Below are 25115 nucleotides of genomic sequence, written 5' to 3'. Positions count from 1 at the left end.
AAATGGGTGTAGTCTGACCCATGAGTACTGGTTGCTGTGATCGGCTGGTGTGATCTCATCATGAGATGGTCTCTAACCATTCATAACTCCAATGGCCATTTCTCATTCACAATAATAATAATGAAAACAACACAGCAGTACAGATTTTGGAATCATGTAAGTTTTTTGACATTCACGATGCATTATTAAGACAACACTGTACTGCAGGAAGCAGTACTGTATATTGCTGTCAGAATGGTGACAAAAAGACAACTATCAAAGGAAGACATACTGTTTGGTCAGGGCTTTATCCTACAGCAAGATAATGACCCTAAACCTTAGAAGAAAAGAACAAGACGGTGCTCCTTTTTTTCAGTCTTTATTATTCAGTTGGTCTATGCTATACTTTCAGAAAAACTGACACAGTACACTGTATAAATTTCAGTAACAACTGAAAAAAACTGATTTTTAAAAATACATCATTGTCTCTTCAACTTGTCAGAATTTACATTCATTCACATTCCTGTTTGTCCAAAGCAATTTAGAGTAAGTCCATTCAACCTTTGCAGGGACTAACAGCCAGATATTATATCATATCATTTATCCCAGCCAGGGCAAAATATTTACCACTGCCATGTCCGATGCACTGGCTGCATTCTAACCATTTAAAGCAGATTGCGACAGCAACTGTTTTCTTTGTACCAGCTTTATTACTTGCCTGCTCTCTGACAGAGAGGCCTGATGCGTCTCATGCTGGGATTTATCTTGCGAGGTCTCATCTGGTGTATGAGTTTCTATTTTCTTTAGTACTGGTGGAAGCTTTCCAACTGTGCTGAAGCACCAGTATCTACTGCTCTGTGACCATAGACCACGGCAGTTCATGCTAATAGAAATTTGGAGGAGGAAGATACAATAAGAGGAGGAAACAAAGAGCTGGTCCACTGCACCGTGTGTGTGTGATTGTGTATTTGTGCTGGAGGGAATCAGTCACACAGACAGACAGGGAAGGCAGATTCACCTACAGTCGACAGAAGTATAACTGAGCCTCACATGAAAAGAAAGCAATGCAGAGCAACAGAGCAAGAGGAATGGAGAACATCGGTCAGGTTCTGCTCCCCTCCCAAAGTAAAGAAACAGAGTAAACAAGAAAGACAGAATGGTTTGGATAAAGATGATGGGAACTAGAGAAAGAAAGGATAAACATAAAGTATAAGGGGAAAGAAGGGAGCTTTTGAGAGTTTATACCCCAATATTTGCTGAACACAATTTTCACCAGCCTACACACTGTCATCATTGCAATAATTTATCTTTTTAAGATTTTAATTCAGTTCAGATACATTCACTTTATCAGCATGATTCTGTTTCTGAATAGATATTGTGTGAAAAACTTATCCCAACGACCGGGCGATCTTGATTGGTCTACTAGCTGCTAACCATATCCTACCATCTAAGCATGATTGTGTGCACGACTGAGTGAGATTAATGTGTGACGGGGTATGGAGTTGTGTGTACAGTAAACATGCCAGTGATTGTAACAATGCAGACTAATGATGATGTATGTGTATAGTATGTTTGCACATGTGTACGTGTGCATGTGTGTGTGTGCGCGTGTGTGTGTGTGTTCGTGTGTGGCTGATAACAATTTGTGCCAGTGTGTTTGGTCATGTTTTAGAATCTTGTGTGCACACACTACAATGTGCGTGTTCAGTGGTAAATGAGTAGCTGAATCAAGGATGCAGTTAGAGGGGACAGTCATGAGAAAACACCATTTCTATTGTTACACATGCACGCACACATATACTGTAGACATTAACACAAATGTGTAACTGGGGAACAGAGTGCTAACAGGGAGTAAAAGTTTTTTTCTCATAAAGAGGCTGTAAAGATATGGCCTTCTATGTATTTATGGGTCTACACAGTTGCTTGTATAAAATGCCCATCTTGTCCCTGTTGTTGCTAAGTTGACATGTGGCTCACTGTAGAGACAATATTTTTCTATCAGCAGTTGTTGTTTCAGATGTTGTTGAACATATGTACAGTAAATGCAGCATAAAGAAAAAACATTTGTATTTGTCCAGTTGGTTAGCGACAATATGACACCTGTATTATGAACTGTATTAACCTTTAAAACATGAATATTTGTTCCCTGACTGTACATACTGTCTTTCTTTCCTCCCATGTTTTTGCTCTACAATCTGTCTCACTCCCTCGCTGTCCCTTCTCACACACACACACACACACACACACACCAAATCGCTCCTGTATCTGTCCGGAATGGGCGGAGGCCCTAGAATGACCTCTCCAGCTGGCACACTGTGTTCTAGTATTGTCACTACAGCCCAGCATTCGAGCCGCATCACAGATAATCACATTGGACCCGCCCTCTCAAGCTTAGACTGTCAGTAACACAAAATACGCCAGCTGCACACACCTACTGACACACACATATACACACACACACACACACATATACACACACACACACACACACACACACAGATGCAAACAGACGCACAGACAATCCAGGAGTATATTTATTTTAGTCATTTATAAATTATTATTATTACTGGCAATTTTGAAAACTTTTTCCAGACCTTTGAAAGATGTAAATATTAAATACAAAAATTTAAAAAAATTAATTAACAAGAGCAATAGTGTTTTTTTTTCCCAGTAATTACACTCTGGAACCAACCTATACTCAAGCAAAGTAGAAAATATATTTATATATAATGTACTGTATGTTTTCCATGTTTACTTTTCATTAGAAGTCTGTGGTCTTACAGATAAGCTTTTTTCACAGTAGATATTTTAAGCCTAAGTCTGAATTGCAATAATTATGGAATCCATAACCAAATAAATACCGTGTGTTTACTGTGTTATGGATTTAGAATGTGTCCTCATGAACACTGATGTGATGGGAGCCATTCGCAACACAAATAAAGGAGGCAACCAATTTCAGTGTAATTTTATTAGTAGGGATTTGCTGAATATATGCAATATTGAAGCTTTGAAGTGCTATAAATGTACATACATTCAAATACACATATACTTGTCTAATGTATTCACTTCTTCCCACAGACACAGACTGTTCAGGAAGCCCTACAGCGAACTCTACAATTCTACAGACAACAAGAGATCAGGTAAGACTGTCTTCCTCGCTTGCCGTCTGCCTCTCTGACTCTTGTCCTCTTTCATCACTCTCCATACTCAGCTTCTCTCTCTGTGTCTTGCTGTCTACCTGCTGTCTTGTCTTGGTGTCTCACATCACCCATTTTCTCCGCTTTTTCCAATATTTTTCTCACTTCTCAGTCAGTCTGTCTGTCACACATGCACATGCACACACCTGTTCAGGCTCCGTGAGCCTGTCACTGTCTCTGCTACCCCTCGTTCTCCCTGTGTCCCTGTCTTTTTCAGCCAGTCAGAGAGACAGACAGACATACTGTATGGACAACAATCCTTCACCTCTTGTCTCTCGCTCTCTCTTTTTACTATCCCTCCCTGTCAAAACAGTAAAACCCTCCACCAGGCACAACACGTTGTAACACTGTCCGTGAAGCACATACTGCATACAAATATAAACATTGGATCGGGACCTTTCTGATTTTTTGTTTTTCTTTGATGATTTTCCTGTCACTCATTTTTTTTCTCTGCTTGATTCATGTACAATGCAACTGAGCCCTTGTTTGAAAAACACTGGTCTGAGCTGGCCTTCAGAATTATAACTTTGTTACACTGGTTTCTGTTTGTCTTATTGGGGATGTGATTGAATGAAGTGATACTTCATAATGGGTCTTTGTGTTTTAAGCTAATAGAAACATTTAATGGCATGATTATCGTGGCCAATGTTATTGTGAGATACAGTATCTCTATAAACCTGAAAACAAATAATATTCCTTCTGTTGGACAAATGTGTGTTTAATAAATCTGTCGGTGGAAGTGAAAGAGCATTGCTTGCTCCTCCTTGATTACCATTGTTGAGATGACATTTAAGCACATTTCCCTGTCTTTCTGTCATCCCACTGCATTGCTGGATCTGCTTAGTGACCAACAAATATGAACCTACACAGGCTAATCAAAGTGTCAGATCACAAAAAAATGTACAAATTCTCACTTAACCTTAGTGGTATTTATCCACACAGATAGTATCTTTGAGATTTTTGCCACCACCACAACAAATCTAATAAGTGACAGTACAGTTTGTAGTGAGGTGATACAGCCTGATGGCTGTTGGCATAAAACAACTAAAACCAAAAAGCCCGTACATCTTGATGTGATAAGATTGGACGTTCATGTTCATATTATCTAAAGAACACCTTATTAGCTTTTCCTATTTGCTGATCTCATGGCGTATCCTGTGTGTGTATGTGTATGTATGTATGTATGTATGTGTTGGCTTTGTGTTTTTCACAGGTGTCAGGAAGTTGGCAGTGAGGAGAGGCGACGAGAGAAGAGAGAGGACAAGTGTCCATTTCTAGAAAATTCTGGTTCAGAGGAAGATGTCCTGCAAATCCTACAATACATGGCCACCATACTGGGTGAGTATGTGTTTATGTATATATTTTGTATATACTTCCCATCCCATTGATTCAGGCTGTATTGTTTTTATGTTATTGCTTCGGATCAATTGTACTGTACTCAGATTTTTTTTAATTGCATGCCAAGACACAAATAGCTATGCTTCTCTCTTTTTCCCCCTATGCATGTCCTCAGTATTAATATTGTTTGTTTATGTGTGTGTGGACAATTGTACACACACACACACACACACACACACACACACACACACAAAACAACCCCCAGGGTTCTAAAACACATTGTAGTCAAAAAGAATAGAGATACAGTATCATGGCCTAGGTAGTGTGCAAATAGACACAACTATACAACTATTTAGACATGCAAAAACACACACACATTGGATGACTCACTCTGGAGGCTTCTACTGTCTTCGTGGCCTAATATGAAAAAACAATTCACACACACACTGTCCCGGTGAGTCACCCGGTACAGCTTCGTCCTCCCTCTGTACCATCTAAGATCTCTTCCTGCCTCTATCTGCCCAGTCCTCCTCCTCTGTCATGTCTTTTTGTTGTGCTGAGATACCGCCACTGCATTAACTGTAAGCTGCCACAGTATTTGTTAACTCCTCTGTCCCTCAGTCAACTTCTTATCCATCTCCATCTCTTGCCTTCTCAGCTTTCTGCCATGCTTTTCCTCTCCTTTCTTAGTCTCCATCTGCCTTTGCCTACAGATCATCCTCTCCTCTCTCCATTTCTTTCTACCTTGTTCTTTTAAATCTAATTTTTCTCCTCTCAATCTCTCTGGGTTGTGACAAAAATAAAAAAAAGGCTACATTTAAATAAATACAAGCGTAGAGCAAATTTGTGGTATGCTGTCCATTCAATTTGTTCGTGCAGTCTATGTATAATTATAGTGTCTTGTTACACAATCAGCAACTGGGACAGCCTTCCATGAGTAAAACGGATCTGACTTGGTGCATTGTATCCATTTATCCATCCATTTTATGCCGCTGATCTGGGTTCAAGTTGTGGTAGCAGACATCTTTCTCCCCAGCCACATCCTCCAGCTCTCAGGGTCCCGAAGTGTTCCCTGGCCAGATGGGATATACAGTCCCTGCAGCATGTTCTGTATCTGCCCCGGGATCTCCTCCCAGTTGGATATGCCTGAAATACATCCAGCGGGAGGCGTCCAGGAGATCTTAGTGCCAAAGAAGGCATCTGTCCCTCCCCTACCTCCTCAGCTGGCTGCTTTCAATTCGAAAAGCAGCAGTTCTTCTCCAATTTGTCTCCAAAGTTGAAGTCAGTCGTCATGTAAAAAAAACAAACTGTTTGGCCCCTTGTATTTGCGATTTCATTTTTTTCAGTCACTACCCAACGTCACTGCTAATGCCACAACGATCTGGCTGTCAATATCATACATCTATCGCCCATGTATGTGCTGTTGTAAATACTGTGTGCCATGTTAAAATCATTTTAGTTTATGTGTTTATGAGTTTATGAGTTCCGGTTTTGACGAGGGAACAGGCAGTTTGTGTAGTCCTGTCCTGTGATGTCTACATGAGCGCGTCCCAAATTTTGTTTATATTCAAGCACATTTTTGGAATTTTTATTTATATTTAATGTCATTTTAAATGTTGCTGTAATCCTTTAATCCCATTTTTTCTTATGTATTATTCAGTCAGTAGGCATGTGACATGATTATTTTATCTTATCAATATTCATTATTTTAGCAAGGCTTTGATCTTTGATTACTTTGATTTTCTGTGGTTGATATGCTCAATTTTTTTTGCTGAATTTAAATCTTGGAGCTGAGGTAACATTAGGTTTAATTTAGAAGGCAACTGCAACAAGACATTATTATACATACTTATGGGTTCAAGTGCAGATTTCTGCATTTAGAAATATACTGAGAGACAGTGAACCAAGATGCAAGTCTTGGTTTTTGTTGGGTTTGTTGTGTATCTCTGTCTGTCATGTTGATAATTTGTGTGTATCCTCAGTAGAGTATAATTCTGCATTGCTGAATTGGTGTTTTGCATCCCTTCTCTCCCAGGAGTACCATTCTGTGAGCTGCGAGAACATTTCGGAGAGGAGTTCTTTGGCCTCTGCTTTGAAGAAAATGAACGAGTGCTTCGGGCCGTAGGTGGGAACCTCCAGGACTTCTTCAATGGCTTTGACGCCATTTTGGAACACATTCGCACCTCCACGGGGCGCCGTGCATCATCTGAGAGCCCCTCCTTCCAGTGCAAGGATCCCCACGAGGAGGAGAAAGGGCGAAGAAAATTGGACAAGATTGGAGAACGAGGTGGAAGAGGGAAAGTGTTGCTTCTTCATTGTTTCAACCCTGCTCCTGTTGTTGGATTGGTCATGCCAGGTTTGATCAGAGCTGTTGCCAGGCGTATCTTTCATTCAGAGGTTGAGGTGGAAGAGGTGCCACCTCTAACTCCTTTATTGCCCAATGAAGATGCAGAACACACAGATGGTGACTCTGCAACCCCAACTCCAACTGCGTCCCCCACCGCCTCACCTTCTTCGTCCCCGTCCCCTCCCTCTCCTTTTCCAACCTCTGTTCCCACAGTTTGCCTGTCCTTCCAAATCCAGGAGACGTGCCCTCCTTCCCTCTCCTCCCTCCCAAATGCTGCCTCAGCGAGCACCAAACGGCCCCCCACCTCACTCTCCACCAACCCCAGTGATCTGCGCATTGGTCTGGCCACGTTTTGCCGTGCCTTTCCATTCCACCTTGTCCTGGGGCCTCGCATGGAGCTACTGCAGCTCGGAGAAGGACTGAGGAGGCAGGCTCGCATTGAGCCTCACCGGAGCCTCTCATTCAGGGACTGTTTTGAGATTGTCTCACCCAAGATGGAGCCTTCGTTCCAGGGAATCCTGCTGAGGCTTGCATCCCCATTTACCATTCGTACCAGGCCCGATACCACACAGGCTGGCACCAAGGAGAAGGTAACGATATCATGCATTACAGGTCATTCAGACCCTACTTTTTACCACATATTATAGGGAATTATGCAGGAATAGTAAGGGTCATGTTATACTAAGAGAGGTGGTTTGTATGATGGGTTGTCCAACCACTTTGGAAATCAAAAGTATTTATACTTGATCCAAATGGCTACACTCAAATGCAGGGTGAAAAGCCGGCTTTTGTAGAGAGTGGTCATGATATTGTTTAGAAATGGTGATAACGTTGCACATATTCAGACAGTCACTCTAGGAAGGCTTTCATAGTGCTGCACTAGATTGTAGTGTTTCATTTATGTGAAGTTAGTGTGAATGATGCAGTGTGGGTTTTGAAAAGTCACAGAAATGGCTGGACACACACCCCCATCACCTGACATCAGAACAGTGGGGGGGTGGGGGGTTCCAAAGCAATCCAATCAATCCAACTGTGTACTGGCCCTTTAACGGGTTGGTAAAACAAAATCAAAAAATTAAAATTATTGCGGTGGGTGACACACTGATCATTTATCATGATTAAAATGATCATGGCCAAAGAATTTTTTAGATAACTGCAGAGTAGATCAATGTTGAAAGGACTGTTCTGTGTTTATTGTAATAGAGAAATATACCACCCAATGATGTGGTATGGCGCTTCTCTGTGTGTTTTTCATTGTTTGTGGACAGCAATGAAGTTCTAGACTTGCTAGCTAGTTTAGGTCGGTATCAGACTTTGGCTACATACATGATCCTGACAAGCAGGATAATTCTTTGTTGGTTTATGTCATTTTATTGGATTATTGATAATATAAATGTAAAATATGATAAATTAATGGTGAAATACACCAATTTTATTGCAGCTTTAATTAATTGGTAATTTTTATTATAACTGCCCTTTTTTTCATGTAGGATTTATTCACTGTGTCACAGTCAAGCACAGAACGCTCTGTGCTGGAAAAAAAACATAAAAATAGCGACCTGAAGCATCTCATCATCTGTGTGCTGTTACGTTACCAAATGAGAGTCTGCAGTGTTTCATTTGAAATAACTGGAGCACTAGAAGGACACAGTTTGATTCAATTTCCAGTTTGTAACAAATATCGCTACTGGATGCTAATGTACTGGTTTCCAGAATGTTATCCCCAGGATGAAGAATGTCAAGACAGAGTGTAGTGTCGTAATTTGCTGTAGTTGAATATATCAGTTATTTGCTGAAGCTCTCAGTCTTGTAGGGAGGGTATCAGTGTTGTTGCCTGTTTGTAAAGTTTGACTGTACCATCTTCAATAAAAGTCTGACAGTTGTGTATACGTCATACTTGTTGCATCATGACCGCAGGCCAGTGATGTTTTTGCAGGAGTGAGGTTAAATTGGTTCAAATTTGCCAGAAACAATTAATCAATTGGAGTTGTATGCTATATCCAGTTCTTTATTGATTGGATGGTCTCCGCAGGCTGTCAGTGACAGCACCAAACATCCTGATGCTAAACAGGACTGACAGAGAGGAGATTGATCAGCCCAGCCGCAGTGCTCTGCTGTGTGTCTTTGTGTTTGTGTGAGTGAGCAAGGTCTTGAGCTTAAGTCTCACTCAAAAATAGTGTGGAGTATGTTTGAACTAAAAAAAAAAAAAAGTGTTGTATTTGTAGGCACATAATGGGGCCCCATGAGAGTAGATGTGTACTCTTTTATCCATCACAAAGGAGTCTCTGGTTTTGGTTACAAATTTGCACACACAATCCTGAACTATAGAGTTATTGAGGAAGCACACTGACAGGGGATAAGGTATTTTTCTACTTCTGCAAAGACTGTAGTGATGCTGTTGGTGGGTGGGAAGCTGGAGGGACCATGTCCCCGCCCCTAGCAACTCCTATACCCCCTCCCCAGTTGTGTGACTGCTCTAAAAAAAAGAAACAAGCAAATAAAAATGAGGTAGGTTTCTCAATAATATTTAGTATCTGCAATTTTGTATAGTGTACGTGCCACGGATTTTGAGGCAGTTCTCAGCCATTGTTTAACAGAATTCCTCAACTGAAGCATTCAAAGACTTTATTTCTTCTGTTCTTATACCATGCATCGTCTTAGAGGTACCTTGTCTAGCTCGAGGCTAGTTTTATGCGTGAGCAAGATGAGATAAGGAGTTCTATGAGAATGAACAGTGTGCAGAGCTAGGTCTTACATACGAGAACTGTTTGACTGTTTCTATGCACACCTGCTATTTTTGCTCATGCAGGCAAACTATGAGCAAAAAGTGGGGATGGGTTAATACAAATGGCATAAGAATTGCAGGGTATGCTAGTAAAGCAAGTTATTTCACTTGTCTCATACTCTTTAAACAGCTATGCCACTCACAGTGGAGCGTGACAAAAACGACATAGAGATGGCTTCTTTAAATAGGAAAATGTTATTATTTTCATACATAGCGGCAAAGTGTGAATAAACTACACCGCAGATCTGGAGTCAAAGACAAAGACATTTTTTCTGCTTCCTTGTCATAGTGCTGTTTGCTCTAGCTTTTACCCTGGCATGAAAATAGAACCCGCAGACAGCTAGCATCCTCACACTGCACTCATGGTCGGTTAGTATTTGCAGATTATGTCAAGTAATTTGTTTCAGTTTGCTGCAAGATGCAAGAAGATTGGCGTGTGCTGCGGCTCCATTTTAATTCATGTCATGTCAACGCTGTAGAGATTGTTTTATGTTCAAAGGATTACAGGGGTCAATACATCTTGTATATTATATTTGAGCACGTGCTGTAAAGGACTACTGCCCTTATCTATTTTCTAGGATGGCAACTAACGATTATTAGTACTAATGAATAATATCTGTTAAAATTTCTCACACCCTAAGATGATGTATTTAAATGTCTTCACCTAAATCCAAAGATATTCAGTGTATTATCATGCATGGAAAAGCAAAGAAAAGCATCTTATTCTCACATTTGAGAAACAAATGTTTGGTTATTTTTGCTTGAAAAATGACATTATGATTCAGCTATAAAATAGTTGCCAATTTACTTTCTGTCCAATGACTAATTGATTTAATATCAATCAATGTTGCAGCTATGCTATGATTATAATTTAGAAACATTTTATTGTACAACATACATTGCCCATGGTTGTTTGTAATCATAATTAGGAGTAGTAGTCAGTGTGACACAACATTTTAACTTGGAGCTATGACAAAATGTATGTTTGAGTGAACACCACAATGGGCCCCTCTCATGAAAGATGTTTGAAATATAGTGTGTTTCAGCTTTGTGTACACAGAGCTCTAATTGGATAATTTAGGTCTTGCTTTGGCCAAAAAATCAATCCCAGAGTTTCGCGCATTTATCTGAATAGATGACAACAAAAAGTAGTTTCACAGATCCTCCTTACATGCATGCAGATGCACATAATAACACCCCACAATGTCCACGGTCCACATGCCCTCAGGAGTAGCAGTAGGATTCCCCTCTTCACAGACCTTGACTAACACCACAGTATACCTCCTCTCTAGCTTTCATCTTGTCTCTGCCACTGTCTCTTATAAATTCCCTATATTCTCTCTACCTCTCTGCTGTTTACCAATTTAAATTTTTCTTTCCTCACAAAGCCTTCCTGTTTCTCTTCTTACATATTTCCTGGTTTTTAATTTTCTCCCTCTTATGTGTTCAGGCTGTAAATTAATTTTAAAAGAGTTTACAGCTGCTCAATAAATGGAAAAGCAATGAGAGCTGCTCAAAAATGCTTTCTCTTTAATGAGTCTTCTCCTTTTTCCTGTTTCCACTTCTCTATTAGAGTTCCATGATAAGACAGACTTTAGTCTGTTTTCTGTTTCGCCTTGTTACATTTTGGGGTAGTTGCAACAGATCAGATCACTAACAAATATACTGTAGCTGTTGCTAAGCATTTTCAGGTTACGATGGAACAGTATCTCTTATTTTAAAATGACAGTGTTTTCAATTATATCTGTTCTGTGTTTTGAGGATCAGATGAAGTGCTGTTGTACATTTTGTGTAATCCTTCATATTTCAGGAAGATGAATGCATTAGTGAAGCTAATGGTTTTTTATTTGAAGAGTTTACTTTTGTTTTGCAAGGACTTGTGAATGAAAACAATATGCATTAGTGGCTGTAACACTGTTTAAAAAAAACTAAAAACATTTATAAGATTTGATTTCTAGCCTTTGTAGATGCCAGATGAGTGGCATTGGCAATGTGTGTAACTTAGTGTGTGTGTTTCTGCTGAGGGTTATCTGTTTTCTGGTTCTGTACAGTGGTCTCATAATCATGTCTGTCTCATCTACTGCCCACTGGTCAGAAAGGTACTTCAGCACATTCATGCTGGTTTCACTGAGTCAGTGTAGCTGCCTTTTTTATTCCATTTTGTGTATCAGCAGTGATCATGCCTTGTACTGCTGAAGTTTAAGTTAGACACTGCCTGCAAGCTCCAAACACCATCAACTAGACGCTTGAAACATTTGTGGTACAGTGTGTGTTTGTGGAGCAGGGTGGGCGGACATTGTTTTTCTTCATTTTTGCTGTATGAATTTTGTGTCACCTGGGCAGAGAAGCAGAAAAAGGAAAGAGAGAAGGAGAAGGACGGGCTGACATTTTCACTAGAAAGGGCAGCGAGAGAAGGCGACAGGCCAAGGTAAAGAGGCCACTCTCCGCTGTGCTGCACTGTGTGTGTGTGTGTGTGTGTTTGAGTGGCCTGTAGTGGATTTTCAGTTTGACTTCGCCCAGGGCCATGGGCTGTGCAAGAGACATCCAAAGACCTACTGAAAAGGTCAAATCGCTTCTCTCTCTGTGTCTCTGCTTGGTGTGAGCGCTGTGGTCAGCACATGGGGGAGTGTACACAGGGTGCACTGTCAAAAACTCTCCACCAACCACCACATCTTCTTATTCATCATGTTTCCTTCGCACTGCACTTTCTGATATCTTTATATATCTCTTGCTGACTTGGCTTTGGCATACCGTAGTCAAGTTTTAGTAGATCAGAGTTTAAAAGATACATGGGACTTAAGAGTAAATGCCTGCAAAAGTAGTTCATCATCACATGATCAAGTGCTGAGTTGTTTGAACAAACCCAGAATCAGTGATTTACAATCTTCACCCACTTACTTGGTGGTGCAAGTTAATAATTTTCTTATGAGTTTGAAGCATGGCACAGAGCTGAGTTCAGATATCAACATTGACTCAGCTTTTCTGTGTTTTATTGATTGTCAGCCATAATACATGAAGTATGAAGAATTTAGCCCGCTCGATGTATAACAGGGAAAACATAAACGTTGATACCATGTGTTTGAGCCAAGGTGTGGATGTAGATTTACTTGGATGCTGATATTTTCTGTCTCTTAAAAGTAAAAGGGTGAATAAGTCAGAGAATCCATGAATCACAACACCTGCCTCCACAGTAGTGATGCTGTTTCTGTAAATACCCAAAAGTTCCCAGACTCTTTGGGTCAAAGAGTCATAATTCTGGTTAGGATGAGTCAGTGCATTATTATGGTCCTGAAAGTCTAAATCTAAGTGAACAGTATGTGTGGAGTGTTAGATGTTAGCGCAAACATGTAGCAGGAGCTGGAGCCTAAACCTGCAGCTGCTGTGGCTTCAGCTGATTTTGAGCGGTTGTTGACATGCTTTGAGTATTCAAATACAAATCCTGCCCCTTTCTATGATGTTTGTATAACCCATGTAACAGGCTAGTTAAAAATGGAGATTGACAACAAGGAAGTCTGTGAAGGCCAACAAGTACTTGCTTAAGAAACCATCAAATATGCAATGTCATACTTGATATTTAACAAATGCTATTGTATTGTATTTGTAGGGGTGTCTGAATCAGGTTTGTTTTTGTGTGCATGTGTGCACCTGCGTGTCTGAGAACAAAGAGAATCTTGACATTAGCACCACCTTTGATCTGTTTCGAGATAAATCACTGCCATGATGGTTTGTTTGTTCAGTGGAGGGTGCTTTGAAAATCATTGCCCTCCCTGCCCCTGTCTACTCTTGATGAATTTATAAAACAGGGTAAATGAAAATACAAGGGAGGACAAAAATGAGGCAAAAAGACGAAACCACAAGTAATGAACATGACAATGTTTGGTGACTTCATACTTTTACTTTTTTACTTCACTCTCTCAGGCATACCACTTCAGTTGGTAGAAAAAGTGATCATGAAAAAAGCCCCTTGGTCATGCTACAGTGTTTAGCATTTATTTAAGATGCCAGCCGCTTGACTTTGCTTTTGGTCCACACAGAGGCCAAAATCATACATTTCTGGAGGATACCTTTAGGTCATAATTTGACACTTCTGCGCTTATTTCACGAAGACTCACATCAACCTCTGAATCAAGTGTAAAAAGCGAGTTTACCATACAGGTGTGATTTTCTTTGTAATATGGAATCAGCATTTTTGAGCTTCTGCTGACTTTTTCATCCGAAACAGCAAAGTCCAAAGACACCTCATGTCCTTGTACCTTGCACCTTGTGTGTGTGTGTGTGTGTGTTTCCTTTTTTTTTTTTTGTTCATGGTATTTATCTAGGTTACATGCTTTGTGTGTGTTTGTGCGTTTGTGGTTGCGTATATGTTTTATTTTGAGAGTGGGATGTACTGTAACAAGTACTGTACTGCACAATATAGCCAGGGTTTGACAAGATAAGAGCATTGCAGCATTTTGTGTGTGTGTGTGTGTGTGTGTGTGTGTGTGTGTGTGTGAGTGTGAGAGAGAGAGAGGGATGAGAGAGGCTGACTCATTGACTCTTTGCTGCTCAGTGCTTGTTCATGCAAATGAGAGTCTGTTGACATGCAGAGTCTGCTCACAAAAGACAATCCATTAGCTGTCTGTTCCACCTCTCGATATCCTCATCTCTCTCTCTCTCTCTCTCTCTTTCTCTCTCTCTCTCTCTCGTACCTTTCTTCTATTTTTCAAGTCCAGTGCGTCTCCTTCTCCTTGTGTGCGTCTCTTTCCCCTCCCTCCTCTCCCCCTTTCATCTACCTTCAGCTCCCTGTTGCCTGTGGCGACAGTAACCTGAATCTGTACATTTGGATAATCTGTAATCTGTGAAATGTGCACATCACAGTGTGTGCTGCTGCTCACTTCTTACGATTACAAAGCACAAAAACATTTACACAGACTTGTGCATTACAGCGCAAACCTCAAGCATGCATAAACACAAAATACACAAACTAGGAATCATATGGGAGAAAAGAAATTCACAATGCTTCAGGACAGCGATCAATAATACTTACAGTAGGTTTGATCATAATAAGTCTCTAGTGTAATTTGATAAAGAAAGAAAGAAAAGAACTGTTAGGTCAGTTCCCTGCTGACCTGTCAAGCTTTGGAAAACTAGTTGATGCTGAATTAGATGCCTTTTTTTTTTGGTGTTGTTTAAGTGGATACAGTATTTGTGTGAACAAAGTTCTAATCTTAATTTTTACTTGTTAATTTCATTACAAACAGTATCAATATAGGGTTTAAATGCTCGATACTATGTGCATCTAGTAGTTTTGTGCAGAAAAAATATTGATGAAACTGTTGTTTTTTTTTAACTAGGCTACCAAGGACATAAAGGATGTAATGGTTTTCTTTTTACTGCACAAGCTGTCCATAAGAGATGTTTTCATGTCCTGATATGTAGCATTATTAACATTCTAACAAGCAGCTTATCTGTGAAGATTTCTCATAGTTACAGGTGCAGAACTGCCCTGAAAACATGTTATCTCCTTGTGGTGACAATGCAGTGACCTTGAACAAGTGTGCAGTGTAAATGTGTAATAACCTGCTATAACAATGATAATCACCACTACATACTGGACTGGGACACAGCAACTAGCCTCTTCTCACAGTTTGCTGTGTTTTATAAAAAAAAATGTACATGACTTCTTTATGGCCAAGATCAGTCAAACCTGCTTGTTGTATTTTTGTTTCTTTCTGAATGTTTTTATCATGTTTTTACCATCTCATCGGGATTTCATCACGTCTACAGTGCTACTATCTCTAAATAGTTTTTCCCATTCTCTTCCAGAGAATTCTATTCCTTTCATCCAGCCTTCCTCAACTCACTTTCTCTGTCTCCCGTCTGTCTGTGTAGCTTTCTTTTTCCTAGCCACTATCCTTTTGCCCTTCCTTCACTCACCTCCTCCTTCTCAGCGCTGTGATGACAGAGATGCAGGCAGAAGGAGAGGAGAGTGCTGAGTTAAACAGAGACGCACAACTAGGCCAACACAACTGCCTCCAGGGATGTGCGAATGTGTGTGCCCATGTTTGTATCCGTGTGTGTGTGTGTGTGTGTGTGTGTGTTTGTGTGTGTGTGTGTGTGTGTGTGTGTGTGTGTGGCAGAGAAAGACAGAAAATGTGAGTGATAGAGAAACAGAGACAGACACAGAGAGTAAGGTAGTGAGACACTGGTATAATTACACCTACTGTACATGATCAAAAAAGCCACAACAACAGCTGTTGGATGAAAATTCAAAACCTTCATTTTGTAGCAGTAAAGCAGTAAAACACTTACAGGAAAACAAAACAGCACAACATTCAAGAGGAGACACAGGATGGTTTAATGAAGTCGCTGGCCTCTGGCAGGATCCGTCTCCCGATGCTGCGATGCAGGGCAATCCACATTGGAGGCATTACAGTTCACACAGGACACTGACTAAGTCTGGACTTCATAGTGTAATGACCTTTGCTTTAAGCTTGACCTCATGAGGCATTATAAGTAAGTGTATATTAAGTAAGAGTGCACCTACAGTTGTGATTTTTCATGAGAATTGCAAGTTGCACTAGCTGCACAATCTTTATTATTGGTCATACTGCTACTACTGTAAAAAAAATGACTTGTAACAAATAATTAAAAGTACCTAACCTGTAACTGTAGCAATCTCATTCCACAACATGTCACATTTATGTTGCCATCAGATAAACACGCTGAATGTGCAAATGAGATAGTCCTCCTGATAGCGAGCTGCAACCCATTTTCTACAATCTATGCATCAGTACTTTCGAAGAATAAAACAAACCACTCTCCATTGTTACCTCTGCCAAGGAGGTTGTGTTTTCAACCATGTCTGTTTGTTATTTGTTCAGAAAGTACTGAACCGATTTGAACCAAACTTGGTGGATAGAAGGGACATGATCCAAGGAAGAACCCGTAAAATTTAGTTCTGCCGTCTATTTCTTAGGAAATAATGTACGGATCTTGATGTAAAAAAAAAAGACATATTTATGGTGTTGACATCTATGATTTTGTACAATGTGGAGCAGATCCAGATAATAACCTAGATCTGACAGACATATGTAGGATTATTTGGCCCTCGCTCCTGTAACAACTTTACAGATCTTATTTTCATCATTCTTACCATTATTAATATCATTATACACTAAGGTAATAGCTGAGATGGAAATGGTGAAACAAAGTCATACAGTGAAACTAGTATAGCCCTATGATGAACAGTCAGACTTAACTTGAAGCATATTTACATGTTTCCAGATCTTAGTAATTACTGTGAGTACACTTTTGTCATAAATGATGGCCAAAATGACAAAAATTACATCAAGGTTGTATTAAATCGCAATTTTTCTTTAATGTGGGAGATCAATTTGTAATTTCAGCTTTACCTGAAACCACCTTATTGTTTAAAGAGTAAACTTCTAATATTTTGTTTATTGAGTTCATAGACATGAGAAACAGAGTAGAGGCGACAGAGAGAGTAGTACATTTGTACAAGCAGCATTGGAGTCTTTTATTCATTTTGCATCTGGCTTCCCTTTTACAGTCTCCATGGAGATGGTTGATAGTAAGCTCACGTTCTTCCGTATAGATAATATATATAATATATATATATTTATATATATACACAGTATATATAATAAATCACACCAAGTTGTGTTTCAGGGGATGGGTGTGTTTTGAACTTGGACCCCTCTGGATTGTAGGCTGCATATGTGTATATGTTTGCATGTGTGTTTATATATATGTATGTCAGTGTTTCTGAGAAACAGACAGTCAGAGGCAGTGTGTGTGTGTCTCCCTGCTGGATGTATTCTGTGTTTTGTGTGTAAGGAAATTGTGTGTGTGTGTGTGTGTGTGTCTGTGTGTGTGTGTGTGTGTGTGTGTGTGTGTGTGTGTGTGTGTGTGTGTGTGTGTGTGTGTGTGTGTAGATGTAGACTGTATGCATTATGCAGACCTAGGAGAGCCTTGTGCTATAAATAAAACAGGGCTGCAGTGTGCTCACTGGCAGAATAATCTATCTGACACTATGGAGAAAAAGAGAGAGAGCAGGAATGGGGAGACAGGAAGAAGAGGAGCTTGGAGAGAGAGAGGGGCAGGAATGTAAGACAGGTGAAGATGGAGAGAGAAGGGAAAAGAGAAACTAAAGAAAAGAAAGGAACAGCGACAAGGACCTAGCAAGAGAGAGAGAGAGAGAGAGAAATTGTGCTGAGGGAAAAGGAGAGCAGTGGCTTATCCACAGGGCCTCAAGCAGAGGTAGTTAGCACTGTGAAACAGCCAAGAGTCATATTCGAACAGGCAGTAATGTCTTTCCTCAACATCTCCTTGGGTAAAATGCCAGCCATGCCTGTTTCAATCTCTCTCTTCTATATCTGCCAGGAATAAGAGGTAGTCTTGTTTTGTTTGTGCTTCTCACACCTGTGTTGAGCGGGCCCTGCACATATTTGTTATCATGTGTAAGTGCTTGTGAGCAAAATATCAAGAAGCTAGTGAAACAAATTCTTATTCATATTTTGCAGATACTATTGGCAATAATGCTACAATTGTTTGTTGACCTGCTTGTTGGTGTTCATTCAAAAATAGCACGCCTTCTGACAAAAATAGCTGTACTTCAGCTGACAGGTTTGCTTCTTCATTTGTTTTATACCCACTCAAATACTTGTTCAAGGAGATTTGGATGGATTGTCTCCCTAATATCTATGTCAGCAGTTTACCCAGTTTTTACAGGCTCTGTCCATACAGGTCAGCATGCATAATATATTAGACCTGGCCTTTAATTTACCTTTTCTTTCCCATTTGATCGCTCTCCCTGCCAGGTCATGGAACTGAAGGGTCAGATGATCCACGTGCCCGAGTCCTGCTCCCTGATGTTTCTGGGCTCACCACGTGTTGATAAGTTGGAGGAGCTGATGGGCAGGGGCCTCCACCTGTCAGATATCCCCATCCATGATGCTACACGGGATGTTATCCTAGTGGGGGAGCAGGCCAAGGCCCAGGATGGCCTGAAGAAGAGAATGGACAAACTTAAGGTAGAATGGTTGTTTGTTAAATCTGTGTCTTTCCATATTTACAGAGAAGAAAATTTCAGTTCATTGGACCAGTTTTTCATTGTGAAAAAATAGGCTTGTCAATAACTGGCTATTTGACCAACACAAATAGGCACTAGTTTGTGTCACAGCACAGGTAGTACTGGTAAAATTATTTACCAGTGTAATTGTAAGGTCTACAAGATTTTATTACCACTAAGCTTTACCAGCTACTAACAGGCCACAACATACACCGAATGCTCACCAGCATCCTCTTGTTGTGTTGCCAATCATGCCTGGAGCTCTGCAGTGGTTCAGCTCATAGGTTAAGAGCAGACACAGACAGAAATCAAACCAAATTCTTAGAGGATGAGTGATAACAGTCATGGTCCATTGAGATCTATGGTGAGAACCTGTGACCATGACACTAAAATAGTGAAAATACACAACAATGTGTGTCAGTATGTTTTGCAGGTGTTTATTTATTATTATTATTATTTATTTATTATTTTTCCATCATGTGCGAGACCATTCACCGATGGTAAATCCATCCATTCTGGCTGGAAGAGTGTGACTCCTGGGACTTGGTCTTATAATTGTCTTTCAAAGTACCATTGAGCAAGTCACTGAGTCTTGACCCAGTCCTGTGCATCTGCTCGCTGCATCACTCCCTCACTGCAACTACTCCCCCAGGCCACTGTTAAAAATAGCGATATCTTAGTCGACATGCCTGCTTGAACAATGGTATAGCACCACAGCAGACAGACTTTGCATTAAGAAGCTCACCCGCGGACACAAATAAGCATATGCAGATGGACACAATCAAAAAAAAAATCAAACTAATACACAAATTCTTTTGCACACACCAGCAGTTTAAGTTTGGTGCAGTACTCCCACATCTCAGCATCGTTGTCATCAACGCAAAGCACTCTGAACAAAACCTCTTAATCTCCTTCTCTTCTCTCCTCCCCCAGGCCACATTAGAACGGACTCACCAGGCACTGGAAGAGGAAAAGAGAAGAACCGTGGATCTCCTTTACTCCATATTTCCAGGTGATGTGGCACAGAAACTGTGGCAGGGTCAGCCGGTGCCCGCTCGCAAATTCGATGACGTCACCATGCTGTTCTCAGACATCGTGGGCTTTACTGCTGTGTGCGCCCAGTGCACACCTATGCAGGTTATCTCCATGCTGAACGAGCTTTACACACGCTTCGACTACCAGTGTGGCATTCTGGATGTTTATAAGGTCAGTAGACGGAAAGATGCACACATTTGCTTTATGTGATGCAGTAATACCTGTTGACACAGGGAGGTTTTCTAGACTGTGAAACAAGCTGGGATTGCCTCAAAAAAATGTAAGGGCTTTATTGGTTCATGTGGAAACCTGTGCAGACTGAGGTCATCCTCAAAGATTAATTGTATTTCCAGGAAGTGACAGTGTCCCACCCCTCATTACTTGGGGTCTTTAAAGTGTTAGCACTTCAGTTAGATTGTGTGTGTGTGTGTGTGTGTGTGTGTGTGTGTGTGTGTGTGTGTGTGTGTGTGTGTTGTGGAAAAAGTAACTGATTAATGGCCCGTCTGTGGGAGCTTAACAAAGATGTGTCAATATTGTCCATCTGACAGTGTTGCTTTGGGCCTAGTTACAGTCATCACTGTTGTCTGCTGTCTTTCCCCCTCTTCATCCTTACCTTCTACCATCAGATCACCTTTTCCTCATCACTCTTTCCGCACTTGCTTCTCTCTGTCGTCACCTTTGCCATCATCTTTCCTCTCTATCTCATTACCTTAGTCCCTGTGACGACAACATACTTGTCACTTTCCCATAAAAACATGCTTTTCCTCAGTGTTTTCTCTCAAGGATGTATCAGATGTCTGGAGAAAAGGAGGAAGAGATGCAGATAGGCAGACAGATTGACTGTATGTAAGAGGATTTATGTGTATAGCTGTGGAAGAGTGAGTGAGTGAGTGAGTGAGTGTGTGTGTGTGTGTATGTATGTGTGTGTGTATATGTGTGTGTGTGTGTGTGTGTGTGTGTGTGTATATGAGAAAGCAGAAACAGGAGGACATGGCGAGAAGATTGAGGCACCCATATGTTACCATTGTCATGGTTACTGTCGAAATGATTTAGCTGGAGGCAGGCCTAAATGAGAGCAGTTTGTCTCCTAGTTTTTCTTTTTCCCTCCCTTTCTCCCCCTGTGCCTTCTGTTTTTTTCTTTATAAGGACTGTGTCAACTGTCATGTCACCTAGCTCACTTGTCACCTGGAAGTGAAAGTGGTACTCATTGTTTGCTTCATTCACATTTGCTAATTTGGCTTCGGGAAGTAATTTCTTAAAACAAGGCAGATTTCCTACTGGGATAGTAAGCCCAACAAGTACTAAGAATGACTTATATTCATGTCTTAAATCTTAGTTCATGTATGCAGCTATTGTTTACTGTCATGTTATTACAAGAATATGTATTGAGAATAAAGCATCCCTTACTGTTGTAGCCAATCAATAATATGGAAACACAGCTATTCACCACAAAGGTAGACTTTCCAACATTTTTTCTCAGCTGTCAGCTGTATTTCCACAATTATATTTGAAAGGAATAGATACAAAAAAGACAGTTTTTGGTGGGAACTAGTGTTTTTCATAATGACCCACTAAACTGTTAACCACCAATAAGAATTTTGACTGATTAATACTATAATTTAAACACTTAAAATATCCTGAGACTTCAGTACCCTCTGAGCAACCACTGGGAGATTGTGTAAGCATTTCACTGGTGATTTTATATGTGACAATATATGGTAAAGGTGAAGGGCCATTTCAGTAAACCTCGGTATGGGTGATGTAGGGGATGTTCTGCAAATTGGTAATTTTTTTATGGTTAGGTTTTTTTGACTTGGGTCAGAAGCAGCACAAGGCGTCAGAAGTGGCTTTACCAAGGTCCTATACACTCACTAACTCTAATGTGAATGATGTAGGCCAAGAGAGAGAAACAGACAGATACTGTAGTTCTTATATTACAAGAGGAGTGAAGGAGTGCTTTTAATTTCTGTTACTCAGTGGAGATGGCATGAGTTGTTCAATTGCTACTTAGTTTCACACGTCAGCATTATATTCACAACCACACTTATTAATTTAATTTCCACCCCTCCTCCTCCATTTCTCATACAGATCGAGACAATAGGTGATGCCTACTGTGTGGCAGGGGGACTTCACAAGAAGGTTGATAGTCATGCGAGGCCAATTGCACACATGGCTTTGAAGATGATGGAACTTTCCGAAGAAGTGCTGACACCTGATGGAAAACCTATCAAGGTGAGTTTTCATTCATTCCCCACGATGCAGTGTCTGAAGCAGGTCTAACTGGCATAAGGCTGGCTGGGTAGTGACAAAGGTCTGTGAGATTCCTCTTTATTCTTTAAAGCTGCTGTGATCATTGAGAGAAACATGCAGGGACGTTAGAGCCACCCTGAACCTGCCAATTTTGGAGCCTTCATGGGAATCTGCTCTAAAAAGCCTGATGGCTATTTTTGTAACACCTCTCTGCTGTCAGCACACAGAAACTAGCTTATACTGTCTCCCTGTTTTTTTGCAGTGTTCTTCATCTGTGCTTACATTCCATTTCATATTCCTGCATTTCTCCCTTCCTGTATTTAACATGTTTACCCAATCCCTCCTGATCCCATGATGACACTGCTGTGACACATTTAGATTATATGTGTAGGAAACTTACTTGTGTTATGGGGTGGCCGTTTCAGATGCTCCTACAAATATTGTCAACAATTATTCGGCGTTTCCCTACTGTTTCTTTGATGAAAAATATCTGGCATGTGTAGCTCATTATTAAACACCACTCTGTGTTTTCTCAGGGAAAACCTGATTCAGAGCCAGATTAAAAAGTATTGAAATGTTTTATATTAATAAAAATAGAAAAGTGTTGAGCTGCACTCTCTAAGTGCTTAGTTAGTGATTCAAATTTTTCATCAGCGACTTAGTGTTTAGGGATTACAACTTATTAACAGAATGATTAAAATGTTCAAAACCTTTTGGAACAACAACAGGGGTATTTATATGCAGTGCGCATTTTACTGAGCATTCAACACAAAACCACATGATGTAATTCCACTTTAAATGTGACTTGCGAATTGTCATCCCAGTGTTTGGACTTGCATGACAAAACCCAGAAAAAACTCTCAGTACTATAATCAATCTTTAATTTTATTTTTAATAAAGTAAATTGCATTTCCTGTAGTGTTAAGGGATAAGGTAGGAGAATAGATGAATATAATAGTAAGAGATGCTGTGTAACAGAATAGTTATTTTAGTCTTGGGCGCTAATGGTTCATGGAGTGTGTTTTCATGAAATGAGGCAAGAGACATGGTGCACCTTAATAGTGTGTGTCTGTGTTTGAGTTATACTCATTTTCTACCAGCCAGCTGCATGTGCCATTCAACAAGAAACACTATAAAATCAACAGTAGGTCTACACACAGCATGCTGCCGTGTTTGTGTCCATGGATGTTTCTTAATGTACATGCATTTGTGTTTACAGTGGACACATGCTTATATGTGCCAATAATTGCTGAGTGGGTGTATGTATGTGATGTTGTGTGCTATTTACTGTATGTACCATAAGCTTCTGATTGTGTGTGTGTGCGTGTGTGTGTGTGTGTGTGTGTGTGTGTGTGTGTGTGTGTGTGTGTGTGTGTGTGTGTGTGTGTGTGTGTGTGTGTGTGTGTTGGTTGTCAACTGTCTAAGCTTTGTTACTCTAGTCTACTCTCTCTCCATCTCTCTCTCTGCGTCACTCATTTCTTTTTCTTAATTTTATCCTTATTTTCTTCCTCTTCCTCCATTTTGCGCTGTATAAAGATGAGATATGATGACATGGTTTCGCTGTGCTTACAGTGTATTCACCTTACTCAACCTCCCAATGGTTGCTTGACATTGTTGCAGGAAACACATTTTCTAATGGTTTACTCTTTTCTGTAGTTTATGTTTCGTGTTGCACATAAATTTGCTGTATTTTACTCTGGACCTGGACAGTATACAATATAACAAGCTCCTCTTGGTTTATCTTATTTTTACCATTATGGTTTATTTTTGCGTGTTGGCAATGGAACACTTAAATCGCTTATGTTATGTTAAGTTTTAACAGTAGAACTGTCTGTTTTTCATCACATGCATTGTAGCTGGTACTGTGAGTGTGGAGTCCACCTTCAGCAGGTACTATCATTGTAGACACAAAATTAACACAAAATCAATGTCAGTTGTGGAATTGCATTTAACAATAATTTATGTATTTATGGAGTAATGGTTGTTATGACATATGATATCTAGTTAAAAAACCAACTGAATGGTGTATGACTTCAGAGAGAGAGCCAGAGAAGAGATGATTAAGTATGGAGAGAAGGCAAGAGACTCAACTGAATTTAAATCTCTCCTGTTAATTCAGTAAAATGAAAAGGGGACACAGGATATCAATTATTTATGTCTATCCTCAGTCCAGTCTCTGTCATGGTCACCCATGATTCTCAGGTTACCTTGGCAGCTTTGCAGGCCAGGGTGCTTACTTGCAATGATATAAATATGAATCAAAGTCATACAAGAAATTGCATTTTAGTTCTGGTTTGGCACAGATCATTTATGAAACAGAACCCACAGGTGAAGCAATGAAAGACATTTGGAACGGTTTCATTGTTGTCATGCTCTGTCTTACGGTGGAAAACTCTGGTGAAATAGAAGTAGCTTCTAGTAAGTTCTCTGATTACTTCTGTTTGAGTAACATTACATAAAAACTACAATGGTCTGTTGTTTAAGGAAATTATTTTTTTTTAAAGAAAGAAGAAGAAACTGTATATTTGTTACTTGTTTTTATATTGACAGAAGCATGAAATGGGCTTGGAGCTGAATGTCTTAGACAAGATGATTTAGAAAGTGTTAAGACATTGTTCAAGACGTTGCTTTTGGTCTTTTCATGGAATTTGTTGATAATGAGACAAATTATGTTTTTTGCTATTGAGCACATTTGGTTTTGACTTGTATAAAAATATGAATAGAGAATGACACAGACTGGAACAAAATGTGAGCGAGAGGCTGAGACAGATAGCTGCTGAATAACAGTCATGACACTGTTCTGTGTACTGCTGTGCTCCCAACATTGTCCATTCGTCTCAAAATAGAAAGGCCTTGCCAAGCGTTTTTGGCCTGCTCTCTTGCTCTTCCACTTTCTCTCTTTTTTTTTCCTCTACCCCTCTATCCCCCCTTCCCCCTGTCCTCTCCTCCCTCACTCTTTCCTCTGCAGCCTCTCTCCAACCCACTCCTTTCATTTCCTCCGCAGTTTCGTACTCGATTTTTCTCCCACTCTTTATTCTTGTACTGTTTTTATATACATTGCGATCTCTGTTATGCTCTCCTCTTTCTTATCTCTCTTCACTTCATGTTGGT

The 25115-nt window shown here is 40.2% G+C and overlaps 1 protein-coding gene across 1 annotated transcript in view; it reads left to right on the top strand.

The window, feature by feature from the left end:
• The window catches only part of gucy1a2 (guanylate cyclase 1, soluble, alpha 2), a 38893-nt gene that overhangs the window by 4563 nt on the left and 9215 nt on the right, over window positions 1-25115 (top strand). The window contains exons 2-7 of the mRNA XM_056374195.1: window positions 3058-3119; window positions 4390-4514; window positions 6550-7451; window positions 18469-18681; window positions 19653-19925; window positions 21843-21986. Coding sequence (XP_056230170.1) covers window positions 3058-3119; window positions 4390-4514; window positions 6550-7451; window positions 18469-18681; window positions 19653-19925; window positions 21843-21986 — 1719 coding nt within the window. The remainder of the gene's footprint in view (window positions 1-3057; window positions 3120-4389; window positions 4515-6549; window positions 7452-18468; window positions 18682-19652; window positions 19926-21842; window positions 21987-25115) is intronic.

Source organism: Seriola aureovittata, chromosome 4, assembly GCF_021018895.1.
Source record: "Seriola aureovittata isolate HTS-2021-v1 ecotype China chromosome 4, ASM2101889v1, whole genome shotgun sequence".
NCBI lineage: Eukaryota > Metazoa > Chordata > Actinopteri > Carangiformes > Carangidae > Seriola > Seriola aureovittata.
Note: the sequence above shows the minus strand (reverse complement) of the source record. Positions and strands in the feature narration are given on the sequence as shown.